The sequence below is a fragment of the Boleophthalmus pectinirostris genome, unplaced genomic scaffold (assembly GCF_026225935.1).
Source record: "Boleophthalmus pectinirostris isolate CB_2022bp ecotype Guang Dong unplaced genomic scaffold, ASM2622593v1 HiC_scaffold_9, whole genome shotgun sequence".
Taxonomy (NCBI): Eukaryota; Metazoa; Chordata; class Actinopteri; order Gobiiformes; family Gobiidae; genus Boleophthalmus; species Boleophthalmus pectinirostris.
In genome coordinates this window covers 19,256,918-19,282,178 of record NW_026571541.1, presented here as the reverse complement: position 1 = coordinate 19,282,178, position 25,261 = coordinate 19,256,918, and the positions used below count along the sequence as shown (strand labels likewise).

Genomic DNA, 25,261 nt, shown 5'->3' with positions numbered 1-25,261 from the left:
TTAAATGTGTAAGTCCCAAAAAACTATTTATTCAGTACAATAATATAATTTCCACTGCCATTCATTTCCCAGGCAATACAAAACATGAATAAAATAAATTAACAGAAAAAATCTACAAACACACAAACGTTGGACTTGTAATACCATACCAGTATCTTAAAGAGTGTGGTAAAAGTTAATTATGGTAGATCATTAAAGGTTTCTTCAGCATTGTAAAAAATCAATTTTCATGACTACTTTTAGTGTGAGATCCACAAACATCTTGATTCAAGAAGAAACGTGAAACAATCTCTCATTATAAAGATCTGTCACTGTTATTGCATCAAGATAGAAGGTAGAAAAATCTATTCTCTGGATCACAATGTAATACACATTATTATGTTACTGTTAAATAAGGCACAGTGTTGTCAGAAATACATTTTATCCTTTTTGGCATTTCCATTTGACATTGAACATATGTCAGTTAATGTAATCAGTCTGACAGGTGCAAAGTATGAACGTGGGTATCAGTGTCATCGATGTTGATGAAGATACAAGATGGCGCCTGCATCCTCCAGTCGTTTTAAGGCTGCAGCTTCATGACTGAGGTCATGGTACGAATTCTGCACAGACAGAGGACAAGAGGGATTTAGTATTCATTAGAGATGGAATGAAACACAATTTCCATGAGACAAGATGAGATGCAAGATTGGGTCCATGAGAATGAGACAAGAAGAAATTTTGACATAATAATAAAAAAAAAAAAAATGTGTAGTTCAATTTTGGCTTCTCCAATTTTGGTTTACTTCATTTAATATGTTGCAGTCATTGTAGCGCTGCTTTTTGGATCTAATGCTTCTTACGAAAATGTGACTCACCACCACTTAACCCCTTTTTTGTCAAATCTAAAACTAAACACATGGAATAAAATCTCAAGAGATCGTGTTACTCATGTGTACACAATCTCATGGCAATTTTGTCTCATGAAATATTCATAATAACAACAAACAAATGAAAATCAAACACAGATCCTTGTACCTTCATAGACCTCATTGTGTCCTTTCCATAGTAGTGGATTGGATGCCTTTGGTCATTTGAGGGTGGATATCCAAACCCAGCTATATGGACCTTATCACAGTAGTTAAGTGCAACGAAGACAGCGAGGATTCCCGTGGTGGGATGCACTGGCTTCTGGAACAAATATGACACTGTAACAGCTACTACTACATAAAAATAAACATAGTCATATTTGGACTATACAGACTCTACTATACAGAACACATACCACAAGACCTTTTACAACAACTACAGTGGCATTCTTACAGGTGCATTGTGTAACTTTTTGGTTGGGGGTCCATCACCTGCTTGTTTCTATGGATATGCTATTGGTCTAGAATGTTCCAAAAAATGACATTAAACAGCTCTACCTTACATTTATTCAATTAAAGGTAGTTTTACAGGTCAAAAATAGCTAAAAAAAAATAAATAAAAAATGACATTCTGACTGTGTGGGGGGTTGACTCTCCACAGATCTGACCTGTAACTTGGTCTGGTTTGGTCTCCGTGATGATAAAAAGGTTTAATGCCATACTGTGAAACATTCCAAATGAATCAATAACATCTCCATGGTGAAAAGCAATTGACAAAACCTTCACCTGAGAAGTTACACAATGCACCTTTAAATCAATAAAAAAAAAATCTTATTTTCATCAATAATACACTCAATTCATAAATATTCTCTAACTTATATATCTCAGTCAGAGCCTTGAGTCACCATATTTCAAGCTGCATTTGGTTAAATATGTATTATAAGTATGCATATATTGTATAAGTCTTAATGTACAATAGAAGTAAGTGTTTTATTAGTAGACTAATTTAAAAATGTATTGCTGACTAATCAACAGCTAAAATAATAGGTGGGTGCAACCCTGGTATAATATTCTGGTGAATTTTTGGTTGTATGTTGGTCTATAATGCAACCACTGGATGGTAGCATAGAGCAACACTCCATCATTGCCCAAAAGATTCTCTGTGTCTGTTCCATTTATAAATATTCAGAGGTGAATAACATTACTTCAAGATAATGCCAGAAGGGTACTCAAAAATCATCAGAATTAAATTGATTCATAGATTTTTTTTTCTTTACAAAAGCACAAATAATATACAAATAATTTTGCATGTCAAATAGCCTCTGAGATCAACGTGTGTTTAGAAAGATAAATTACTCAAACTCACTCAAGTGAAAGCAAGTTCTGAAAAAATGTTTGTTGAAAAGGGTGCATACTGTCCAAACACACAACACACAGATAAGACATGAGTTCATCAACCCATCCCAAGTAAATTTGTTTGAGCATAATGCAGGAGGAAGGTCAAACCAAATGGCCTGTAAATGTGTTACATAAGCATGAAAAACAATTAGTATTTTACCGCAGATTGATATTAAAGTACTTATTGTGCACTTCTTTAATTTACAATGAAACTTTAATTTTGTGTTGAGGAAAAATCCCTAGCTTTGTGTCCTTGAATGACCGACTTTTGTTGTATTTGTGTTTCCACTGACAGTTAAGGCCACTGGTCACCACAGAGACTTCTGTGTGCCCCTTTCCCCAAAGCTATCAATGATTACCTTCACCTGACATCTGAATAACACAAATTTACATTTTAGATCTTAACTATACTAGAGGTTTTTAGTCTCTAAAAGATTTTTCCTAGTTAAGTAATAGTTAAAGAGTCCACAACAAACTACTTTCTCATATTATAATGTTTCCTCATCACAGACATACCTGGAGTTGCGATTTGCTCCATTTACACATGTTTAACACACAAAAATTTAGGTTTGAGTTTTTCTCTTAAACAGAAAACTGTGTTCCAACTTGTGATGTCATGTGGCAATACAGAAAGTGCTACACTGTGTTTTTAAACTCCATACACCTTCACTAGAATCATATGGATAATTTCAGTGCTGAAAGTGATAATCTCTTCTAAACAAAAGGTAAAAGATAGCTGTTAAAACCACGCTTCATGACATCACAAGGTGGAGCAAGCTTTGGAGATGTAAACAGACTCATTCTAAAGGGTTACTTAACATGTGTGAATGAAACAAAACACAACTTCGGGTATGTTTTTGATGAGATAGCTGCATTATAACATGGCTTAATGCTCACTAATGTTAATTTTGCCTAACTGAATGTAAAACACAAACACAAAAGATTATCAACTGTCAAACAAAACCCTATGCAAGATTAGAAGGCTGACAATGAGAGAGCAGTCTGATTAATTTGTTTTTCATTTGCATCACATCTACTTTGAATAACAATCTTACATACTTAGAAAAAAAAGAATGAAATTACATATATTATAATGCATTATAATACCATTAATTTAAGTTTTTTTTGTCTTTTTATATATGTAGATCATTATCTGAATGTCTGAGAAAGTTTTCTTTGGTTTGGTGTACAAAGGTTAATTATATATATCTATATCTATATCTATATATATATATATATATATATATATAATAAATGTGTTTCTCACCTTCCACGGTGGTAGGTCTCTCTCACCCTCATTCAGCTCGGGTCCTCTACCAGAGGCCTGGGAGCTTGAGAGTTCTGCACAGTATCTTTGCTGTTCCCAGTACTGCACTTTTCTGGACTGAGATGTCCATTGTTTTTCCCGGTATCTGTTGAAGCCACTATATATATATATATATATATATATATATATATATATATATATATATATATATATATTATATATATATATATATAAAATTGCTAATTGCACTGGTGCAATCAAATATATATATAAAATTGCTAATTGCACTGGTGCAATCAAATTGCTAAAGAAGTCAATGTTTTTAGCAAATACATTGCAACACTACATCTTGCAGCATCTGCACTTGCTCACAACCATTTCTCACTTCTCATGAGTGTTTCCTGTCTATGAATTAAAAATAAACTACACAGAAAGAGAGTTCAATCCAAAGACACTGACTTATTGGAGAAAAGCAGTGAAAGAGTGATAATACATATTCAAATTTTAGGGACAAGCAAAAAGTCATTCACAGCTTACGTCCTGTGCATATTTACTTCATGTTGTCCATAACACACAAGCACTCTGCAGTGGTCTGGTGCATAGTTTGGACCCGGGCCCATGGAGCCTTGGTGAGAGGGAATGGTGAGAGGGAATGAGGAGAGGGGAGGAGAGGGGTAGAGGGGGTGGAGGGGGTGGAGGGGGAGGAGTGGGAGGAGGTACATGCTGTCGCCAGTTTCGGCCAGACCCTCAACAGTCCCAAAGTTTGGATAGGGCAGTTAATGCAATAGAAAGGAGTGTAAAGTACATCACATGGACTAAGAGAAAATACACATGACAATGGTAGATGTAGAATGTGCATAGTCCATTTACTGTATGTTATGTTGGTTCTTGGAAATCTGCTAGGTCCATTAGAGCAAAGGGGTCTATAAGCAAAGAGGAAACATACTATAGAACTGATTCATGGCTTGACAGTTGCAGAATGGTAATAAAAACAGTCTTGAGGTTTGAAAAACATGTTGAAAGATTTTATTACTACATAGCAGTCATCTTTACTTTTGGCTTAATGCTTGCAGAGTACCTTAGCAAATGCAATAGCAGGAGTGTGCTGTCCTTAACCAACTAATATGCATTAGGTTTTACACGAGAGGATGGAACGCTCATTTAACTGGGGATCTTTTGGATTCAATAGAGACCTCAAGACAAAATGAAATCTGTTTTTATTGAACCAATACCCTATATGAAATTCAATTAGAAAAGATGTAGGTCAAAGCCACTAGTGGTAGTTAGAATTGTATTAAAGGCCCCATATTACACTATTTTCCAATCTCTGTTATAAAGCCTTTTCCTCATCAAAAACATACCTGAAGTTGTGTTTTGTTTCATTCAGACATGCTTAACACACATGTCCTGGATATTTAGGCTGAGTTCTACTCTCAAACAGAAAACACATGTGGTAACACAGGTAATGCTCCACTATGTTTTAAAACCCCTTACATCTTTATTAGAATAATTTGGACAATTTCAACCCTGGATTGCCCATCTCTACTGAACAAAAGGTAAGAGGTAGCTGTTAACTCCATGACTTCACAAGGTGGAACAGAGCATTTTCAGCTTTGAAGATGTAGACAGACAAATAATAATGTGTTACTCAAACATGTGTGAAAGAAACAAAGCACAACTCTAGGTATGTTTTTGATGAGGTAACAGCATTATAACATTGCTTAAAGTTCTCAGTCTATTTTGCTTAATATAGGCAATTTAACTGTACCTTTTATATTATTCTGACCTGGATAAATTAAGGAGTTTCATGTTCAAATGGACACAGAAGAATGCAGGTTCTTAAAATTCAACTTGCTGTGAGCTTGTTTCTCAATAAGATATACACAGACTTTTTTTTTTTTATACAGTGCGCAGTCTGCATTAAAACTTTGTGATAGGATTATCAGATCTTTATATGACACTGATGAAAAACATAAAAGGATAATCTCATAGAAATGGACAATGTAAATCAGTGCTGTCATCTATTACCTCTAACAGACTCAATCAATGTATGAAAGCTCAGTCAGTGTACAAAAAAGCGGGACCAAGCATTGAAAAAATCCATATACAGACACTTGAGGTATATGATCAAAATGTGTTAAAAAATATAAACTTTTTAAGTGTCTTAATGGTCTTGCTAGTGGTAAAACGTGTGAATTGTTTCAAAAATATAGTAAAGAAGGTATCAGGAAAAGGGCTGGAATAAAGGAATAAGTGGGAAATGCAGTCAAAACGCCCTGAGACAATCAGCGTTCACAGTGAACATCACGGTCGAACTTATTTCTATAAAACTGAAAAATTGATTGGACTCGACATTAACGCTTGTCCTCTGGCCTGGGACAACTAAAAGTTTTGTGCGGGTAATAGCTGGGAGGGAATTTGTGAAATATCATAAGGATTGTGCACTTCTGGAAATGTTTTTGATTTTTGGCAGGATGTTAGGTATGGGTCTAAGGTTTTTAAAAAGCCATGGATGGAAGTGGGGGTAGCCCCATAGTGTCTGGTATACATAAAATCCAAAATGGCCCCTACCGAACAGAGAAAAGGTTGTATCCCACCTTCCCTTTGTCTTAAATTGTTGTATGATGACACTTTTTCTACTTGGCTTGATAAAAGGAATGTGATTAACATTATCTCCCTCTTTTAAGACTATTTTCATGCCAAATTTATTAAAACAGTCCACATCTCTGAAATAAAATAACATACTGTATAAAGATCCTTCCGGCCTCTAAATCCATATGTTCACCCTTCAGAAATAATACTGAACTTGTTACCATCATTCTAGTCTGGAAAATATTGTTTTGCAAAAGTCTGGCTACTTCGTGGCCATACCACCTTGTCAAAGCCTGATTTTGTCAGATCTCAGAAGCTAAACAAGCCCAGACTTGGTTAGTACTTGGATGGGAGAGCACTGGGAATTCCAGGTGCCACAGTGGGGCACGAGTGGCAAAAACTGTCAACTGTAAAACATTTTTATCCACAGAGAATTAGATTCACAGTAAGAAGATTGATGCTAACCACTGCTCCAACACACCCACATTTAGCCGTAAATGCGTGCACCCCGCAGTAATTAATTTTATGCGCAAATTTCATCATTCACACCTCTATTCACAGCTCATTTACATATCAGTGCTGGTCCAGTAACATATATACGGCCAATACAATCACTTTACAATAGGCCAATAGAAGAGAAAACAGCCTGTTTATGTGTGGGACCTACAGCAGCTAATCACTAACCAATAACAGATAACCAAAACTAGCTTCAAATTCGACATATTTCCAACATCACCGCTCACACAGGCTCCTCCTCACATCACAAGTCTGCACTAATAAATGTCCTTTTAGTCCAGACTCAAACCAATTGTCCGTAAAAAAGAATATAATCTAAGTCAGGGGTGTCCAAACTTTTTTCATCAAGGGCCACATCTCTAAACACAGACGAAGCAGAGGGCTGATCAGTACAGTGAATAACTGAAATATGTGCATGTTTAAACACGTTAGAATGAGCCATCAGTCTTTATTCATGCTAAGATCCTTAAAACCACACACTAAATATTAAATATGAGCTTTACCATGGTAGATTTTCAAAAAATTTGCAGTAAAAAGTTAATTTTTAATTGATATAAAGTAATTTGGATCAAGTCATTTGGAAGCCTGAGGGCCAAGAAAAATTTGTCTGAGGGCCGCATTTGGCCCACGGGCCGTAGTTTGGACATGCCTGATCTAAGTGCTGCGCACATGGATCTATGTCTGTGGGTGTAAACAAGCACACGTGAGGGACGTCAGTCTGTGGTGTGTTCAGGGACAGTATGGACACACACAGACAAATGATTCCGCAGATAAATACTGATGTGGAACCACATATTATGACATTTATCTGTCTGTAAATTGGATTAAATGAACATAATGTAGAGACTAAGCTTTATAACGAGGTATAACATGCCCACGTGAAATATCAGCAAACACCAGCCGATAGCCTATATGCTTCCAGGTGCCCATATTGGCCGATAATATCGGTCGGGCTCTAATTTAAATGTGAATTTTTCAGTTTATTTTAGTTAAATATGACTATGATAATAGATTTAACATAAAAGTTGATTAAAAATAAGAAGAATATATCATAATTGGATTGCTTGTATCAAACAAAGTAGAAAAATTGCATTATACAACAATTTAAGACTAAATGTGGAGATATAACCTTTTCTTGTTTCGGCCGGGGCCATTTTGGATTTTATGCATACCGGCCACTAGGGGGGCACCCCAACTTGTATCCATGGATTTTTGAAAACCTTAGGCCCATACCTAACACCCTGCCAAAACTCAAAAACTTTTCCAGAAATGCACAATTTTCATGAATTCCCCCCTGGCTACAAGTGCTCTCCTCTCCTTAGTTGCCCGAATGTTCAAGTGAAAATACAGTGACATAAGTCTATTCCCCCATCATTAACATTATTTGGTTGAAAAAAGAAGTGACGAGTGTTCTGCTCATGAATTTTTATTTTTTTTCATTTCCATGGAAGGGACAGACAAGTCTAATGTCTAATGCATTAATCCCATGTATTCTTTACCCATTATGCAGTGATGAAGAGAGTGACAAGGAGTTAATCTTAAACAACAGACTTGAACCAAACTAACTCTACAGTATCCTGGAAGTGGACCAGGATATGTTGTAGTTCATAAATGAGCAATTGGCAGATTCACTAAGCCGGTGTGAAATTACAAGTGCAAACTGAAAAAGTGCATGTGCCATTTGTGGGCGTGTTGCACAGGATTTTCCACTAGAAACTGTGCTTCTTTTAAAACCACAATTCTAATGTGTAAAAACTAAATGGGAGTTAAGCATCTGAGCAAAAGCACTGTGCTGTTGGTGCTTTGTGTGCACATGAGTAGACGTACACAATGTGAGGACTTTGACATATACTCACTGCAATACCTATGTCCATATTTTAATATTTTCTTTTGCAATTAAAAATAGTTGCAAAATGTGCTTTTTTTAAAAATTCATCATCTTTACACCAGGGTCAATGTAGATACAAAGTATTCACTCACCCATCCAAATAATCGAAATCAGGTTCCAATCACTTCCATGGCCACAGGTGTATAAATTCAAACACCATAGCATGCAGACTGTTTCTACAAACATTTGTGAAAGAATGCGTCGCTTTCAGGAGCTCGGTGAATTCCAGCGTGGTACTGTGATAGGATGCCACCTGTGCAACAAGTCCAGTCGTGAAATTTCCTCGCTCCTAAATATTCTACAGTCAGCAATCAGTGGTATTATAACAAATTGGAAGCGATTGGGAATGACAGCAACTCAGCCACTAAGTGGTAGACCACGTAAGCTGACCGGGTGGGTTCAACGGATAATGAAGAACATAGTGCACAGAGGTCAAGAACTTTCTGCAGAGTCAATCGCTATAGACCTCGAAACTTCACGTGGCCCTCAGATCAGTCCAAGAACAGTGTGTAGAGAGCTTCATGGAATGGGTTTCCATTGCCGAGCAGCTGCATCCAAGCCATATATTACTATGTGCAATGCAAAGGGTCCGATGCAGTGATGTAAAGCCCGGCACCATTGGACTCTAGAATAGTGGAAACACGTTCTCTGGAGTAACGAATCGTACTTCTCCATCTGGCCATCAGATGGTCAAGTCTGAGTTTAGTGGTTGCCAGGAGAATGGTACTTGTCTGACTGCATTGTGCCAAATGTAAAGTTTGGAGGAGGGGGATTATGGCATGGGGTTGTTTTTCAGGAGCTGGGCTTGGCCCCTTAGTTCCAGTGAAAGGAACTCTGAATGCTTCAGCACACTAAGAGATTTTGGACCATTCCATGCTCCCAACTTTGAGGGAGCAGTTTGGAGATGGCCTCTCTTCCAACATGACTGTGCACCAGTGCACAAAGCAAGGTCCATAAAAACATGGATGAGAGAGTTTGGTGTGGATGAACTTGACTGGCCTGCAGAGTCCTGACCTAAACTCAGAACAGGGGTGTCCAACCTTTTTCCTCTGGTGAGCTACTTTTACAAAACAAAATGCCAGAGAGCTACTAGTTTTTGCGGTCACAAGAAATTGAGTACAGTCGTCCCTTGCTATAACGGGGTTCGCCTTCTGTGGTCTAGCTGTTTGGCAGATTTTTTTTGTGCAATTTTGCATGCTTTTTTTACATCGTATGAACGTGTATTGCGTATTACGGGCGGCTAGTAATTACACATGGGTGGGTCAGGACTAAACCAGGTCTACACCAGGACTAATCTTGGACTTAAAAGAGAGAACCACGAGCAGGGTGTCCACAAAGCGCGATCGGGCAATTGCCGCGCTGACCTTCGCGAATTGCAGAGCTCTCCATCGGTCCTTTCTCCTGTGGTCACCTCCAAGCCCGTCCCAACAGTAAGTCCTCTTTCAGTTCTGGTTTAGTCCTGGTTTACTCCTGTTTTAGCCCTAGTTCAGTCCTGGTTTAGTCCTCCTTGTCAGTCCTGGAATCAGTCCTAGGTTAGTCCTCGGTTAGTCCTGGTTTAGTCTTGGTTTAGTCCGTGGCATAGGCAGCGCCAATGTTTGATATAATCTCGGGTTAACGGGCGAGTGCGGTGCTGTACTGCAGGGGTGCGGTGCTACAGGTTGGAGACCCATGCAATAGAACGCCTTTGGGATAAATTAGAGCAGAAACTGAGAGCCAGGCCTTCTCGTCCAACATCAGTGTGCATGCTCTCACAAATGCACTTCAGGAATAGTGGTCAAAAATTCCCATAAACACACTCCTAAACGTTGTGGACAACCTTCCTAGAAGAGTTGAAGCTGTTATAGCTGCAAAGGGTGGACCAACGTCAAATTAAACCCTATGGATTAAGAATGGGATGTCACTTAAATTCATGTGCAAGTCAGTGTATATGCCCATAATCACAGAAGCCTCGTACTGGCACTAAAATACTGTATTTGAAATGTGATATATTATGTATACCTGAAAGTCAGTTCCTAAAACTGTGGGTGAGGGTCTGAAGGGGGGGTCTGTTCTTTAACAGACAGCATTACATAATATTACACTGTAATAGGCTAAGGTATTACAATTTTGCCCATTTGAGTTGAAGACAGAGAGGGAATCCCTTAAAATCCTTAAATTTCACATAACACATTCCATCTAACACAAAGTGCTGTAGATTAGTGCATGTCTGAAGCTATAGGCCTTATGTGTTAAAAGTAAATGAAGACCTATGAATACATTACTGTGAGTGTTGTGGCGCTACAATATAGAAATGCTGTTTGCAGCTGTTCTTTGAAAAGTGCAAGAACCTCAGCTCTAAAACCAAATTTTGTGAGCAGCGAAAGCCTAACAACCTTTTGTCACAATGGCCCTTCTATAGGATGACAGCAGCCAGAACTATAGATGTTCTGTCACATTTTCATCAATTCTATAGAAATAATTTGTAAAAAAAAATAAAATAAAAAATCATTTGTTGATTCCAAGGCTGTCATCATAAACAATCACATTAGTTCTTGTTTCTAGAATTATGATAAAGATGCTGATATGGGTCTGGCAACCTACTCCACTATAGGCATGTTGTCACTATGTATGATCTCTTAGAACTCTGAGTTGATACAAGATACAATTTTTTAAAAAGACCAAAGATAGTCACAGTCTTTCATTTGGTATACATTCACAGTCCAAAGTTTGGACACAGATTTTCATTAAGGTTTCATCTTTTTTTTTTCCGAATTATTTAACTGTAGATTCTCTCTGAAGACATCAAAGCTATAGACTGTGGCATGAAATTAGCTTCTTTAATACGTCTTCAATCAATCCTGGATTCTATCAATCCATTTAATCATTGTGGCCATGTATGTTGATATCTTATATATAGATATATTTTTAAAAGTTAATTTGACCTTAAATTGAGTATTATTTTGTTTTAACAGGCAAGTAGATCTGGTTGTCCGGCAGAGTAAAAAATGGCAACCATTTGCCCGTTGGGCAAGTACTTGTAAATGCTTAATGTCAAGCCCTGAACTGACTCAAGGAAAATTAACAGTGGGAACACTAAACTGACCTGGGATGTAGAGTGGACAGATATGGCCAATTCCTTTTAAGTCTGTGTACAAATCTACGCTTTTTACTAAATGTATTCTTTTCTTACTAACATCTTTTAAAGCCTAACCAGGAACGTGGGCTGCAAGAGGACATCGGTTACCTATTTGATGAGGTTTAATGGGACTATTCCTGTCAAATAAACAAATAAAAATAAAATAAAATAGTAAAGACTCCCATTGGACGAGACCACAGGTCACCCATTACGATCCTGACCTTCCCCCTGCTCATAAAGCAGGCTGTTTTGTAGTCCAAAAGGATAACTGTGGCTCAGAAAAAGAGTAAGAGACCACCAGATCTGAACATGCAACACTTGGCTGAAGAGGTGGAGAGGCCCACTGCAGAATCCAATGTTTTAAAATTCTCCACCAAAACAAGTCAGGGTTTAATTTGTCTAACACAAAACAGATAAATAGAGAACAGAGACTAAAAACTAATTATGTTTTGCAACTGCAATTTTCTATGAGACAGTTTCTAAGAACACAACCATGTCTTGTGGTACATAAAGCAGGGAGGGTATGTTATATTGGTATTAATGTGTAGTTTGCCTCTATTTGTAAAATATTTGAATATGTATATATGTAAAGTCCAACTCAGCACATGTTAAAAAAACACTGAAGATGCAAAATGACATTTTCTGCAATGCATGTCACATAATTTGATCAAGTATATAGGTTAAGCACTTTTTTATTTATATAGATTATTTCTTAATTATCAATATTATATCGCCTAGTTCTGTCAGTGGATTTGCTGAAGGAGCCTGAGGTTTCCTGGCCAGGCACTGTGTTTGTCTCTCACCTGTCGACTTGAATGCAGTGGAATATGGAGCAGCCGTTCTGCTGTCTGGCGCAGAAAATGTGGATCCAGCACTCGAATTTTACTTGGGTCTCCCAACCAGATCTGAGGAGGGGGCTTCCAAAAACCTCTCCGGACCTGAAAAAGAAATAAAGATAAACAACACAAAAACAGAAGGAAAATACAGATGCTATTTAACATGACTCCCTCATGTCTGAGGCTAAGTAAATCCTTACACAAATTAGCAAGTAATGACCCAGCAACTATTAGAGGTAGGAGGCTGGAGATGCTGCAGGCTACACAGTATTTAGTGGAAAGTTTACCTTGAATATACTGAATGAGTACATCTGTGATGTGGATGGTTGGCTCTGTGTGTAAATGGCCTGATCTTAGTTAATGTTTAGAGAGAGGCTGCACATGTACCCTCTTCTCATTGTAGAGGATCTCTTTAAGCCAGCGCAGGTCCTGCAGTTTGAAAGGCACCAGCACCATGAGAGTCCCAGGCTCATTGTGCAGAGTGGGGTTGGAGGAGGCCGACTCTGGGTAGAATAGCCTCATAGAGGTTTTATTGCCCACGTCCTCCTCATAGCCTCTGACAGGGGCATCATTTAACCTGGATGAACACATGCAAAATGTTAAGGATCAACTGTACAGTAAACAGTGTACAATTGTCATGCACAATTTCAGTAAACATGTAATGGGATAAAGATACAACACACTGCTTAATGTAAAAAGCTACAAGACTTGGTTTTGCATGGTATTTGTTGTATTTTTTTTGTAATGCCTCTTGGTTTACAATTCAAATATGCCCAAATCTTTCAACCAGTGCTAACCCTGTAAGCAAAACAAAGGCAGTGAAAGACAAGCTAAGATCTTTGTTGTTTTAATGTTTAGTCAGGTCTTTATGAGCGTGTTTAAGCAGGATCTAGCTTTTGTATGACAGAACCAGGATCATGACATGAACAGTCAGGAATGCTGTGCATTTTAAACCTTTTTCTACTTGGCCGGCAAATGATTAGCTTCTGTTGGAGGGGGACAGTTTTAAAGGGGGCTGATGGGGAGAAAAATGCATTGTGGTAAGGCCAAAGCCCTATGTTTGAAAGCTGCTTATAAATCCTAGTTCATTTAGTTCATTCTTTAGCTATATAAAGTGAGATCAGTGGCGTTTAGTCACTAAATTACTATACTTCAATTGGTTTACAGTGGTCCTGAAAGTAACAGGATGAGAAGATAAAGGTTTTATTTTATTCACATTTTGTTCAGGAATTCTTGTTGGTTGTTTTTAATTCTTTTTGGTTGCTTTGATTACGATGTCTGAATTTTAGATGGAGGACGTGCAGGGGCCTATAAGCCTATATACCTAAATGAAAATTCACAAATGTGGAAAATCATTGTGACTGAATTATGTTAAAACATTTTACAACATTCAGGCCCAGAAATTAAAGAGATATTAAAAATCAAGTCAGAACAGCTGCATTTAAAAGAGAAGCTCAAACCCTAACCTCAAATACAGGTGAACCGAAAATCTTTGTTTTTAATTTTGAAAGGTCCATATTAGGCTATTTTCTGGTCTCTGTCATGTTTTTTCCTCAACAAAAACATACATGGAGTTCTTTTTTGTTTCATACATTCATATTTAAACACACAAACCCTGTATATTTAGGCTGAGTACTCTCAAATGTAAAATATTCTGTTCTACCTTGTGATGTCATGTGGAAATACAAGAAATGCTTCTTTATGTTTTTAAGCTACATACACATTCATTAGAACCATTTGGATAATTTCAGCCCTAGAATTGCCAGTTTCTATTGAACAAAAAGTAAAAATCAGCTGGTAACTGTAAAATTATAGCTTCATCACATCACACAAAGTGGAACAGAGCATTAGGAGTTTTGGAAATGCAGACAGACAAATAATAAAGGATTACCCAAACATGTGTGAATGAAACAAATCACAACTCCAGTTAAGATTTTTGAGGAGGTAACAGCATTCTCATAAAAGTTTACATGAGTCAATTTTGCATAATATAAGACACTTAATAAATAACCAACAGTTTACATTAAGTGAAATGAAAGTAACATTCTTACCGAAATACTATGTCGTATTTGTTGATGATACTTCCTAGAGAAGTGTTTTTTATAGAAAAGCTGTTTCCTATTACCACGCAGGTTGGACATTCAAGGCTAAAAGAGAATTATATGAGGGTGTTAAGTTTCCTGTAATTACAAAACACAGTATAAAATATAGCTCATATCCACATTTAGATTGCCTTCATACATTTATAATGACCACATAAAAAAAATGGACTACACAGGAACTTAACCTGGAATTAAACTAATATAATACGATTTTCATACATAAAATACTTTTTTCCTCCAGTCGTCAGTCGTTTCAGCACATTTTTTTAAACTTGGTTTAGTTTGATCATTTGATTCAATCTGGACGGGGCACAGGTGTTCACATCATTTGGAACATTTCTAATCTGTTCTCAGGATCTTTCTCAGAGCACTTGACACAGCTTTCACAAACATAAATGATCAGTGAATTCACCTAGTTTTTTTTTTTTTTTTTTTTTTTAAACTACATGCCCATAGATGTTGGAATAATAAACTATATATACACCGGTATATAAAAAAAAAAAAAGTGTGAACCACAAATGCACACTGCCCTAACGCAGTCTCTGTGGTCACTGAGTGCACTGAGAGCACATAACCACATGAGTAAAATGTGAGAGTTTTGATGATAAAACTGGCTTTTGGAGGACAACTGACCAGTTTTGAATGAAACAATGCATTTTGCTAAGATTAAATTTGGTTTAGGAAAACTGTGGCTCTGTTTATGATTTTGCATGGTACTTTCTTTACCTTAGCATTAGCATATTATATTTCTTCTGATAAGGTACAAAATCATACTAAAACTGTTCAGGAAAGTTCAGATGCTGTCCTGAGTTTCTGCTGTATCAATTCAATATTCAATAGTTTCAATATTAGTTTTAGTATTGATTAGTGTCTCATTTTTGATACTAATCCTAACCCTCACTTTTAGAATTAGAAAAGGTCCAAGTCAGCATCAGGACTTTAAGTGTAAGACAACCCTTAGTTCATTCACATTACACTATAAAATTTACACATAGTGCCTTGTTCACACTTACTTTTCAACCTCGTTTGACTCCTTGAACCTGTCTATAGCAGCGAGAACTTTCGTGAGCATCTGTTCTTCTGAAATCAGAAGGTTTGAATTACAGCATTGTCCCACTAGAATGTTATCAAATGGTACAGATACAAACTATTGGCAGGACGATAACAGGTAAAGCAAACATACCACTGCCTTTAATGCCATATGGTAGTGCTAATCTTGACACATGCTCTTTCCAGAAGAAGTGCTTCAGTTTCAGAAATAGCTGTGTCTGTCTGCTGATGCTGCAAGAAAAATAACATTAAAAAACAAGCCAGTACATTTCAGCACAGACTTCATGAGAAGGGCTAGAACATGAGGAGGAAAGACTGACTGGGCTTTTAGCTAATGCACAATAGACAATACAAGCCATGATGCCAACAAATGCGGTTAATCATCTCGGTTTAGGCCTGAACATTCCCAAATGTTCACTCAGCTCCTGGCAGGTAAACTACAGACAAATACTGCAAAGCATTTTTAACGCTGCTCAGCTCAAGGATGATTTTCTTAGTGGCATCAGGTTAAAATGCTCAGGTCATGTTGGCACAAGCTTATTCATTTTCAAGTCTTAACTCTCATATCAAAACTACAAAACACTTTCTCTGCACATGCTAAGGTCGGTGTATAAATACTGCACGCTCTTACCACCACTCTTACTGAAGTCTACGGACCGAAGACACAAAAGACTAAACTGAACACACAGGAATCACAAAATTAATAGATTTTATAAACAGGCATAGAAGCACTAGAAATCACAGCGTGCAGTACGATACAATACTTCTGTAGGAAAAACCTGTGTGAACCAGATTTTCATTCAGAAACTGTGAGCTCAGTTACAGTGCACACAGTTTAGATACAATTGTTACAGTTTTTTTAATCATTCAAAGCACAGATGTTCAAATTGTGCTTTTTTGTTTCTTAAATGAATGTGTAATATATTTTACATTTACTTACAGCATTTTACTCTCTCTCAAACCAACAAAAAACAGATACCAGTAATATTGGTCCTACAGGTATCTGACTCCCTCACACTACACATCAACACGTGGGAGCATACTCGGGCCAGTGTCTTGATGATGGTTAGGGACGTTAATAAATCTGATGACTGCATTTGTATTAGAACAAAAAAGTGTCCTTTTACAGAAGTGTTTTATGTTTTGTTCAAAAACTTTAAGATTTGCCAGATTTACGAAAAGTTTCAGAAAATGAGCTAAAGTGATTGAAAAAAACTGTAATTAGGTCTCCACTTTCCACAGAAACAGCATAGATGTGGCATTACTCACTTAAAGTTAAGACTCTCCCACTTCTTTTGGGTCAGCCAGCCGCCGCACAGGGACTTGCTACTGTTCAGAGACTTGGCTCCTCCATAGCTGAGGCACAGACATCAACAATTACAAGAAGCTGGCTAAGACACTTCTCATGGTTCACAGGCCTTAAGTGTGCCAGTAACTCAGTTTAGTTAAACGGCTTTATGACCTTAAAGGGCAAGAAAAGGTATGCGAAGTAGCCTACAAATACCACTTTAAACTTTTTTAAATGACTCAGCGATACTGGAGGCTTGGAACTCACCAGCAGTAAGCATTTCTGTAATTATGTGACCTCATTTCCAGAAAAAAAGGAAATGTGATTACCTCTGAAGTAAGCCGTATGAGCAGTAGTATGTGAGGAAGGAGATGCAGAAGAGAAAAGCTGGGAAAAGTCTAAGGCACCATGCTGTGAACAGACAAAACAGAAACAGATTTAGCAAATTAATTAACATTTTATAGTGACTTTTGAATATAAATCAAGAACCAGCAGTTAAGAGTTAAAGGGCCTATATTCACAAAATTGATTCTTGAGAGCTTTAAGCCATGTTATAATGCTGTTACCTCCTCAAAAACATACCTGGAATTTTATTTTGTTTCATACACGTTTGAGCAACCCTCTATTATTAGTCTGTCTACCTCTCCAAAGCTCAAAAGCTCAAAATGGTCCATAATGTGATGTGATGAAGCAGTATTTATCTAGTTAACAGCTACCTTTTAACTTAAGTTTAATAAAGATAGGCAATTTCAGGGCTGAAATTATTAGTGAAGATGTATGGAGATTAAAAACACAGTGGAGCACTTCTTCTATTACTACATGACATCACAACATTGAACAGTGTCTTCAGTTTGAGAGAAGAACGCAGGGTAAATATGCAAGGTATGTGTGAATGAAATGTTTGGGTAAATTAAGGGTAACTATGGGTAAATCCCTGATCTATATTATGTTACACTATAAAATCAACACATTAAAAAGTAATCATTTATTCTTTTCTGTGGCAGTTGGGCTATCACAGATGTGAACAGGGTTTGGAAGTTTGGCAATTATACCACAATATAATCATAAGAACTAAAAAATATATATAATTGTGACAGCTTTGTAGGTAAATCAAGTCAATTAAATCTAATGTTCTGGTCTTGGCTTGTCCCATGTAACAAATAAAGGTGTTTTACTTAATAGAGCCTTTACTTATCATTTCAAAAGTTTAATATCAAAAGGCTGGTCACAAATTTGAAGATCTGTAAAATATATAAAATAACAAGAATAAGAGAAAATAAAGGATTTCACTGTTGTTTGATAATGGTGTCAATAATTGTGAAAAAGCATTAAATGATGGTGTTTATTCTCAGAATAATCATATTTTCAAAAAAAAATGATTATGTGACATCCCTTTAACGACAAGCAGAAGGGCCTTCAGTGCTTTTACATTACACTTGTTTAACCTTTAACATTGACATGAGAGAAATATTGGGAGCACCACTTAATGAGACATAAGGTTAATAAACAGTTAGTGGTCAAAAAGTGATTAATACATTCCTCTTTAAAGGGAGGTGCTTTGTTTAGGTGCTGATAGAGTGCTTGTAGAGGCTTCCTAAGCCAACCTTACAGCTGCTCGGGAAGATCAGAGTGGGTCCTGGGGTCGTAGCGTTGTGACATGTTTAAAGGTTATTGTACACAGATACACTGAGATCCAGAATGTGTTTTGGATTTATTAACAGACAGCTATCACAGAGCAGCAAAGAGAACGGATGGGACCAGTGGCAAGAAATAAAGGTGAGTGGCGGTCAACAAAAATTACAGCTACCCAACCCTAACCTTCTACCCAAAAAGAGTCACTGGTGCACTCTTTTAAACCCTCCCACAAACGCAGACGCACGCGGGCCTGCCCACGTGAGCCTCGCCCCTTCTACACCGGCACAACACACCCACACATTCAGTACTCCAGTCCTATCTCCTACAGTGCTGAAACTGTGACTTTGACGCACGTGATTCGTTTTGGTGACCATGGGCAGCAGCTGCTTATCCAAAGTTGACAAAGTTGAAAATAAAGCTTTATATCCACAAATTGTTAAGAATCCATTAAAACTATCTAAAAATTTAATTAATGTGTGTATGAATAGAATTAAAAACCTCTCTGTAGAGATGTTGTAAATAACATGCAACAAAACATCCATCAAACTAATTCAAGCAAATTAAAGGACTCCATTTCTCTCTTTTGGAAGAGTGTAATTTGTGTGTGACCAAAATGGAAACCAGTAAATGAATGAATCTCACATCACAAAGCCACAAAGATATTTAATAATATATTGAATGTGTTTTTACATACATGTTTATGTAATGATAATCATAAAACAATGTGTATATATAACACACCGCCTAAGCATTATTTACATGCTTTGCATGCTGTAATGTCCTTTTTGGGCAAGTTATGTTGTACGCTTAAACAGTCAAAACATGTTCAAATTCCATCAATGTATCATAGACCATACCAGACCATATTTAATATTTAAAATTACTAAAAAGCTAAAATGTTGAAAAATTATCCATATTTTTTTAAACTATCGATGACAACAGAAAAAGCAGATACATTTTTAAAATAAATTTGGGCTTTTTAAGATAAATGTGTGCACTTTTACTCACAAAAACAATGATTTGATTTGTTTCTTCTCTTGAAGTTATTAAAAATATACACAGAAAAAAGGGCACATATGTAGGTCAGAAAGGATTAAGTCTTACTTTTAGCTGACTTCTGGGACATCTTCACATGCTCCTCTGTGCCGTCATGTCTCATGCCTACTGCTGCCTGGGGTTAGCCTGGTTCTGTGCACAGAGAGACACAAAATTATACCATCTTCTTAGGAAAACTTGAGGTTAAGGGAAACTACAAACAACAAAAAACAAAACTGACGATAGTTTTAATACATCATAATGTGCATTTCACTTTTATCAACAGTTTAGTCCGTAGTTGAAAAAGGGAGGGAAACAGGAAATGGTGGTAAGAAAGTGAAGTGTGGCTAAATGAGTGGCTCTGACATCAGGAGTTGCCGAAGTTGCGAAATATACAATAAGAAAAAGACCTAAAACTATAATCAAGTGATATTTTTATTGTATAGTTTTTAGAATAATTTAGCTACTATTTATTATAGTTACATGAATCATAAAACTAACTGTAGATATAAATTATTTCCCCTTATTTAACCAGGAAAGCACTGAAATTAAGAATAGGGGTGGACAACAGTATGTCAAAAAAAAAATTTGTTGCGGTAGGGGAAATAAGAGCAACCGGATGAAATCTACGCATGTACAAGAAGAACATGTAAACTCCACACAAAGGCTGTCTGCTGTCTAGAAGTCGAACCAAGCACCTTCTTGCTGTGAGGTTGAAGCACTAACGTCTGTGCCACCGTCTCTCCCATTTGAAGTACAAAATGTTATAGTTCTAATGCCTAACTCCATTGCCAAACTGCAGCATACAGCTAAATTTAAATAAAAATAAGCCAAAATCAAACCATTAACAACCCTTTTCATCACCACACTTTGGTATGGTGATGAATAGGGTTTGGTTAGGCATGTTTAACAGGCTTTGGTTAGGCATGTTTTATAAAAGCAGGATTAGATTAGATGTTTTAAAGATGAAACTTTATACCTCCATCTTTGACGACATGTCGCAAGATACACAGAAATTTTACAGCAATAATGGGTTAGAGTAAAACAGGGATATGCATCACTGTAAAGTATACCAACCTCCTCAACTGAATTTTAGAATATTAATTGAGTAGAAAATATGTGTAATAGTTCTGACAGGGACATCAGGGCAAAAGCTACAGGGGGTCTTCAGTAGATATCTAAGTACATTCACTAACCTTAACCATTTGGATACAATGTTAAGTCATAATGTTTGTTTTGTGATAAACAGTTAATTCTTCAAATAAAACTTAAAAGGGTAATTCATGATAAATGTGCCAAGTCAAAGGATAGTGAAAGTGGGTTTTGAAAGAGCATTATAGGAAATAAGTAACAAACTGTAGGGGCACAGCTGAGGGTCTATTTTAAGGTGTGCATGTGTGTGCATGTAATGTGTTACATTGCTAGAGTAATGCAATACTGCTGTAAATCTATAATATTAAATGGTATTACTCTAAGCACAGAGGAGTGAAGCAAGCAGAGGATGACTTAATTTCAAACAACCACATGTCTGTATTTGGAGAATACAATGTTCTGACATCATTTCATTTTATACTAAAGTGGGTGTTGTCTGATTAACTGGATTTCATATTGTGCAACATCATTTCCTGAGTTACTGTGTTAGGTCAAACGGGTCCTAGTTCCTGTATGTTTATGTCAGCGTAAACTAACTACAGGACCAGATGTATCTATTTTGTATTTAATCATTATTTAACCAGTAACCACTGAAGTCCCACTGAGAATCTCTTGAACAGTCATGGCCTTAATCGGGAACTTATTATATACATAGACATAAACTACCCTGATAGAACCTCCACAGACATAGGGAGACCATGTAAAATGAGGAAAAGGGATGGCCCCACTTGTTCAGGGAAAGCACCAATCATCACAATTTAATCTAGTGCATCATTACATATGAAGTCATTAGCACCAGTTTGATTGATAATATCAAACATAAATATGTCTGCCTATGTGTAATGTATTGTGTGAATGTGAGAGTTGTGATTTTATTTCAGAACAAATGTCAGATCTATAATCTGACAATAAAATATTATCTAATCTAGTATGTGTGGACTTTCATCTATAGAGCAATATTTGGTTCAGTAACTTACCCTTTGTTTCTTTCATTTTCAGTAAAGTGGTCCTTGTATATAAGATTTTGCTTGTTCAGTTTTCTGTTTCCTGTAATAAAAATAATCAAACCTTCAGTACAGCTTTTGAAACAGAGTTGCTACAAAATAATTACACGCTATTCTGTAAAAAATACTGTTTTGCACATGCCCTCTTCTCAGTGAACATGACTAAGTGGAAAGTTTAACAGCTGGATGTAATGAAGCCCCCGCACAGGAGGGGGCACACAATGTTCAGCATCTCCAGCCGCACCGCAGGCGACCCCACTAAAGAGCAACACAAAAGATGCCTGTGTACAGCACTGAGATAGACAGAAATTTGGGAGTTAGATGGCTACAGAGCACAGAATGCCAAAGGGTACGTCGGGCAAATAATGAAGACTAGCAGCTAGGGCCATTAGCTAAAATAAAAATATTGCAATTCTAAGAACCAGATTACAATTACAATTTATTTTCAATGAATGTGCATTAATGGTTATCAGAGGATACTCTGCTGTATGGAAGCCCTTTGCCCTAGGGAAATGTGGAAACAGAAGGACCTTATCAAGGATATTTAAGTAATAAAAGATGATTGTCTGACATTGGTCTAATATCATGCCTGTGATGGGAGTCTAGTCTCATGCTGTGATGAATGATTAAGGATGAGTCAGACTATGACCATGGCCAAAAGTAAAAATTTCATTTTATCGTTTTATCATTTTATCTGCAGTTGAAATACTGATAAAATACTGCTTTTATGCATTTAGAATGTGTACAACCTTATCAGACTATCAGCAGATGTAGCGAGGGTTATGACAGGAAGGGCACCCGATGTGAAATCTATAAAAATAGCCTATTCAAATAATTTATAATAATAGGAAGTAGTAGGTTAAAAGTGACAAATTGGACATGTTTATCCACTTTTATAGTCCAATGTTTAATGTGGTTTGAATGTACCCGCTGCTTCCATTTGAACACTTCCATTATTGAGTCTAAATATTTTCCATATTGGACTGTGACCAATATCTGGGGAAACAAACTATTAAAAAAAAACTATAGAATGTCAAAATATAGAGTAATAAGTACATCAATACTTATAGCTAACCTGATATTGATCATGTGTAAACAAGAGTGATTAATAAACCTTTTCTCACCACAGCACAACTCAGTGTTCCCACTCTATTAGATTTACTGTCTGTAAAGTACATGGACATAAATATGACCTTCACACATAAATCTCTCCTACCTTCCATCTAATTTCTCTTCACCACGGTTACGCTCTCTGAAGAAAATCACATGTTTGTTCTACTCAAGAGGAAAATCACCTCTAAAACACATAATCTGGAAATATAATCCAGTCATAGGAGCTAAATCTGCCACCCATTCATGACATTTTGACCGGCTGTACAAAAGATTAAAGAGGCTCAAAGTATGTGCACTGCACCAGAAAATATAGCACAAAACATGGACATATTTTCAATACAAATTAAATAGAACTGTGAGAAATGTAACTAAATTAAATATGCAATTTACTCAGCAGAAACCAATTTAATATTAACTGTACACCAGTTGTTAGGAAATGTTTTATAGTTACAAGCCTTATTTGTTTTGTTGAGCAACTTTTAGATCTGTTTTTAAGCAAACTCACAGTTAAGACCTTGTTCTGTGTCATGTCATCATGTCCATAGAAGTTCATATTGATCTTATAGTGATGTTTAAGTCTTTAGTATTGCTATTGGTAGAATTTATATACCACTATCTAATTTTGCATTGTTCCTCCTTTTGTTTTATAATCACATGCAAGAGGAAAGTGACAATTAGACAAACTTTACCATGAAACCACAATGTTTATGTTGCTAATCTGCAGTGTTTAATTCCAGTTTAATCCCACAAACGCATAGCACTACCATGTACACTATTATGTCTCTCTGGCTCTGGGTTCTGGGAGTCAGTCTGGTCCTAATTAGTTTCATGGAGGAAGTTGTACAATGGCACAGGATGATGGTTTCCAGTTGGTCCTCTCCTTGCAAGCTCTTCCCATGCAAACAAACCTTTTAAAGATGCACATTTTGTACAGCTTTGCATGGAAGGGCAAGCAGATGATTATAGCGAAACATAAAGTCCACTACAGATAGAGTGGACTGTTCACTGTGCAGTAAAAGCTGGTAAGTTTGCATTCTTAAATAGTAAGAAAACATTGCATCTAAGGCATTAAGGGAAAAATAAAATTACAATGTAATAAGTTTGTTGCTTGTGGGGAAATTTACTGTGATGACAAATGTTTAAAAGGAGAATAAAAAATAATCTGAAAGTACCATACATCTGATATCACCATAATATATTTAGACTATACACTACTACTGCTTAGGCATAAGTCTTCTAAAACTCGGTCTGGGTTAAGAGATAAGGACTTTTGCAAGCACACCCCATCAAGGATATGACACACTAAACTGGTGTTTCACTCTGCAACTTTGGCATGTGCTGCTGTCCTGTCACCTACTGTGTATATTGACAGAGAGTCTGCCATAGATACTGGTTTTATAGACTACTCTAAATTAAACTTACTGATTTAGGGGTTAGGTATCAATTTCATCAGTGCCAATTAATAATAAATCAAGCTAATGTAGAATACCTATCACCTATCAGCACAATACAATACAAATCTGTAAATTACAGACTCTAATGACTCTTTTAAAAAGCAGCTCAAGACGCTGCTATTTAGACCAGGTTTTATTTTGTGTCTACAATTCCTCTGTTCTCGTACATGTTGTTTATTGCACTCTGTAAAGCACGTTGTGATTTTTTATTATTATTTTTTTTTAATCTGTGAAAGGTGCTCTATACATAAAGTCTTACTTACTTACTTGCTTGCTTACATTGTGCATCACAATGTCATATTAATTAATCATACACATTTAAATGTATGTGTAAAAATAAATGCAAACGTTGAAAATAATTACTATTATATTTCCAATGCAAGCGTTTATTTATTTATTTATTTATTTATTGTGGACAGACTTACCAGTAGTTGTGTTCAGCTGATGAGCTTTAATCCAGGAAACAAGCCCGCTGTACTCGAGTGATGTTGCAACCAAGTTCACGTTGCTTCAGGAGACATTCACAGCTTGAGCACGGCGTGCTTGCTTGAGGCGCGTCTACACAGCTTCACTGAGAACAGATGCACGAACGACTACGCCATGATAGCGGTGCGTCCATGCAATAAGTGCTCCTGAAGTGCATTACCCGTGTAGAGATCACTGACTGTAGTGATGGCACGAGTTCTGCTGATTTCACTCTTGATACAGCGCGTTCTCTTCTTCCAACAAAGGCACGCATGCGCACGTTTTACGCTCAAGAGGGGAATGTCTCAAGACAGTCGAAGGCAAGTCAAAACTTGCTGTGCCATCAACTCTAATCAGAACATGCCCGGTCTTCCTCATCATAACTCTCCAACATCATAAGAAAAATTTTGTTTATTTGTACCCGTATGTTGCAGAGACTGTTCTCGCTAATATTTTGAGAGCCCATCAATTTTTTGCTTAGCTTTAATTGAAACAGCTGGTGT

General features: G+C 36.8%; 1 protein-coding gene across 6 annotated transcripts; it reads right to left on the bottom strand.

Moving 5' to 3' along the window:
- st3gal4 (ST3 beta-galactoside alpha-2,3-sialyltransferase 4) lies at nt 1-25,261 on the bottom strand. Of its 6 annotated transcripts, none has more exons than XM_020926861.2 (12): nt 24,719-25,261; nt 21,700-21,769; nt 19,640-19,723; nt 17,230-17,311; nt 16,882-16,968; nt 15,746-15,843; nt 15,576-15,642; nt 14,512-14,607; nt 12,848-13,037; nt 12,428-12,562; nt 1,018-1,170; nt 1-602 (listed from the first exon to the last, which is right to left on the bottom strand). In XM_020926861.2, the coding sequence occupies exons 3-12, from the start codon at nt 19,692-19,694 to the stop codon at nt 513-515; spliced, it is 1,053 nt and encodes a 350-aa protein (XP_020782520.1). In that variant the 5' UTR covers nt 19,695-19,723; nt 21,700-21,769; nt 24,719-25,261; the 3' UTR covers nt 1-512. The 6 variants fall into 6 exon arrangements, with proteins under 6 accessions (XP_020782520.1, XP_020782522.1, XP_020782521.1 ...); XM_020926863.2 differs by having other exon boundaries at nt 1,018-1,167; XM_055166570.1 differs by lacking the exon at nt 1-602 and adding an exon at nt 3,514-3,658 and having other exon boundaries at nt 1,032-1,167.

Excerpts from the sequence above, each read along its gene's own strand:
- st3gal4 (XM_020926861.2), bottom strand. The coding sequence starts at position 19,694 with ATGAGACATGACGGCACAGAGGAGCATGTGAAGATGTCCCAGAAGTCA. Across the intron at positions 15,844-16,881 it reads TGGGAGAGTCTTAACTTTAA|CATCAGCAGACAGACACAGC; the intron begins GTGAGTAATGCC and ends TTTTTCTTGCAG. Across the intron at positions 12,563-12,847 it reads TCCTCTACAATGAGAAGAGG|GTCCGGAGAGGTTTTTGGAA; the intron begins GTACATGTGCAG and ends TTTCTTTTTCAG.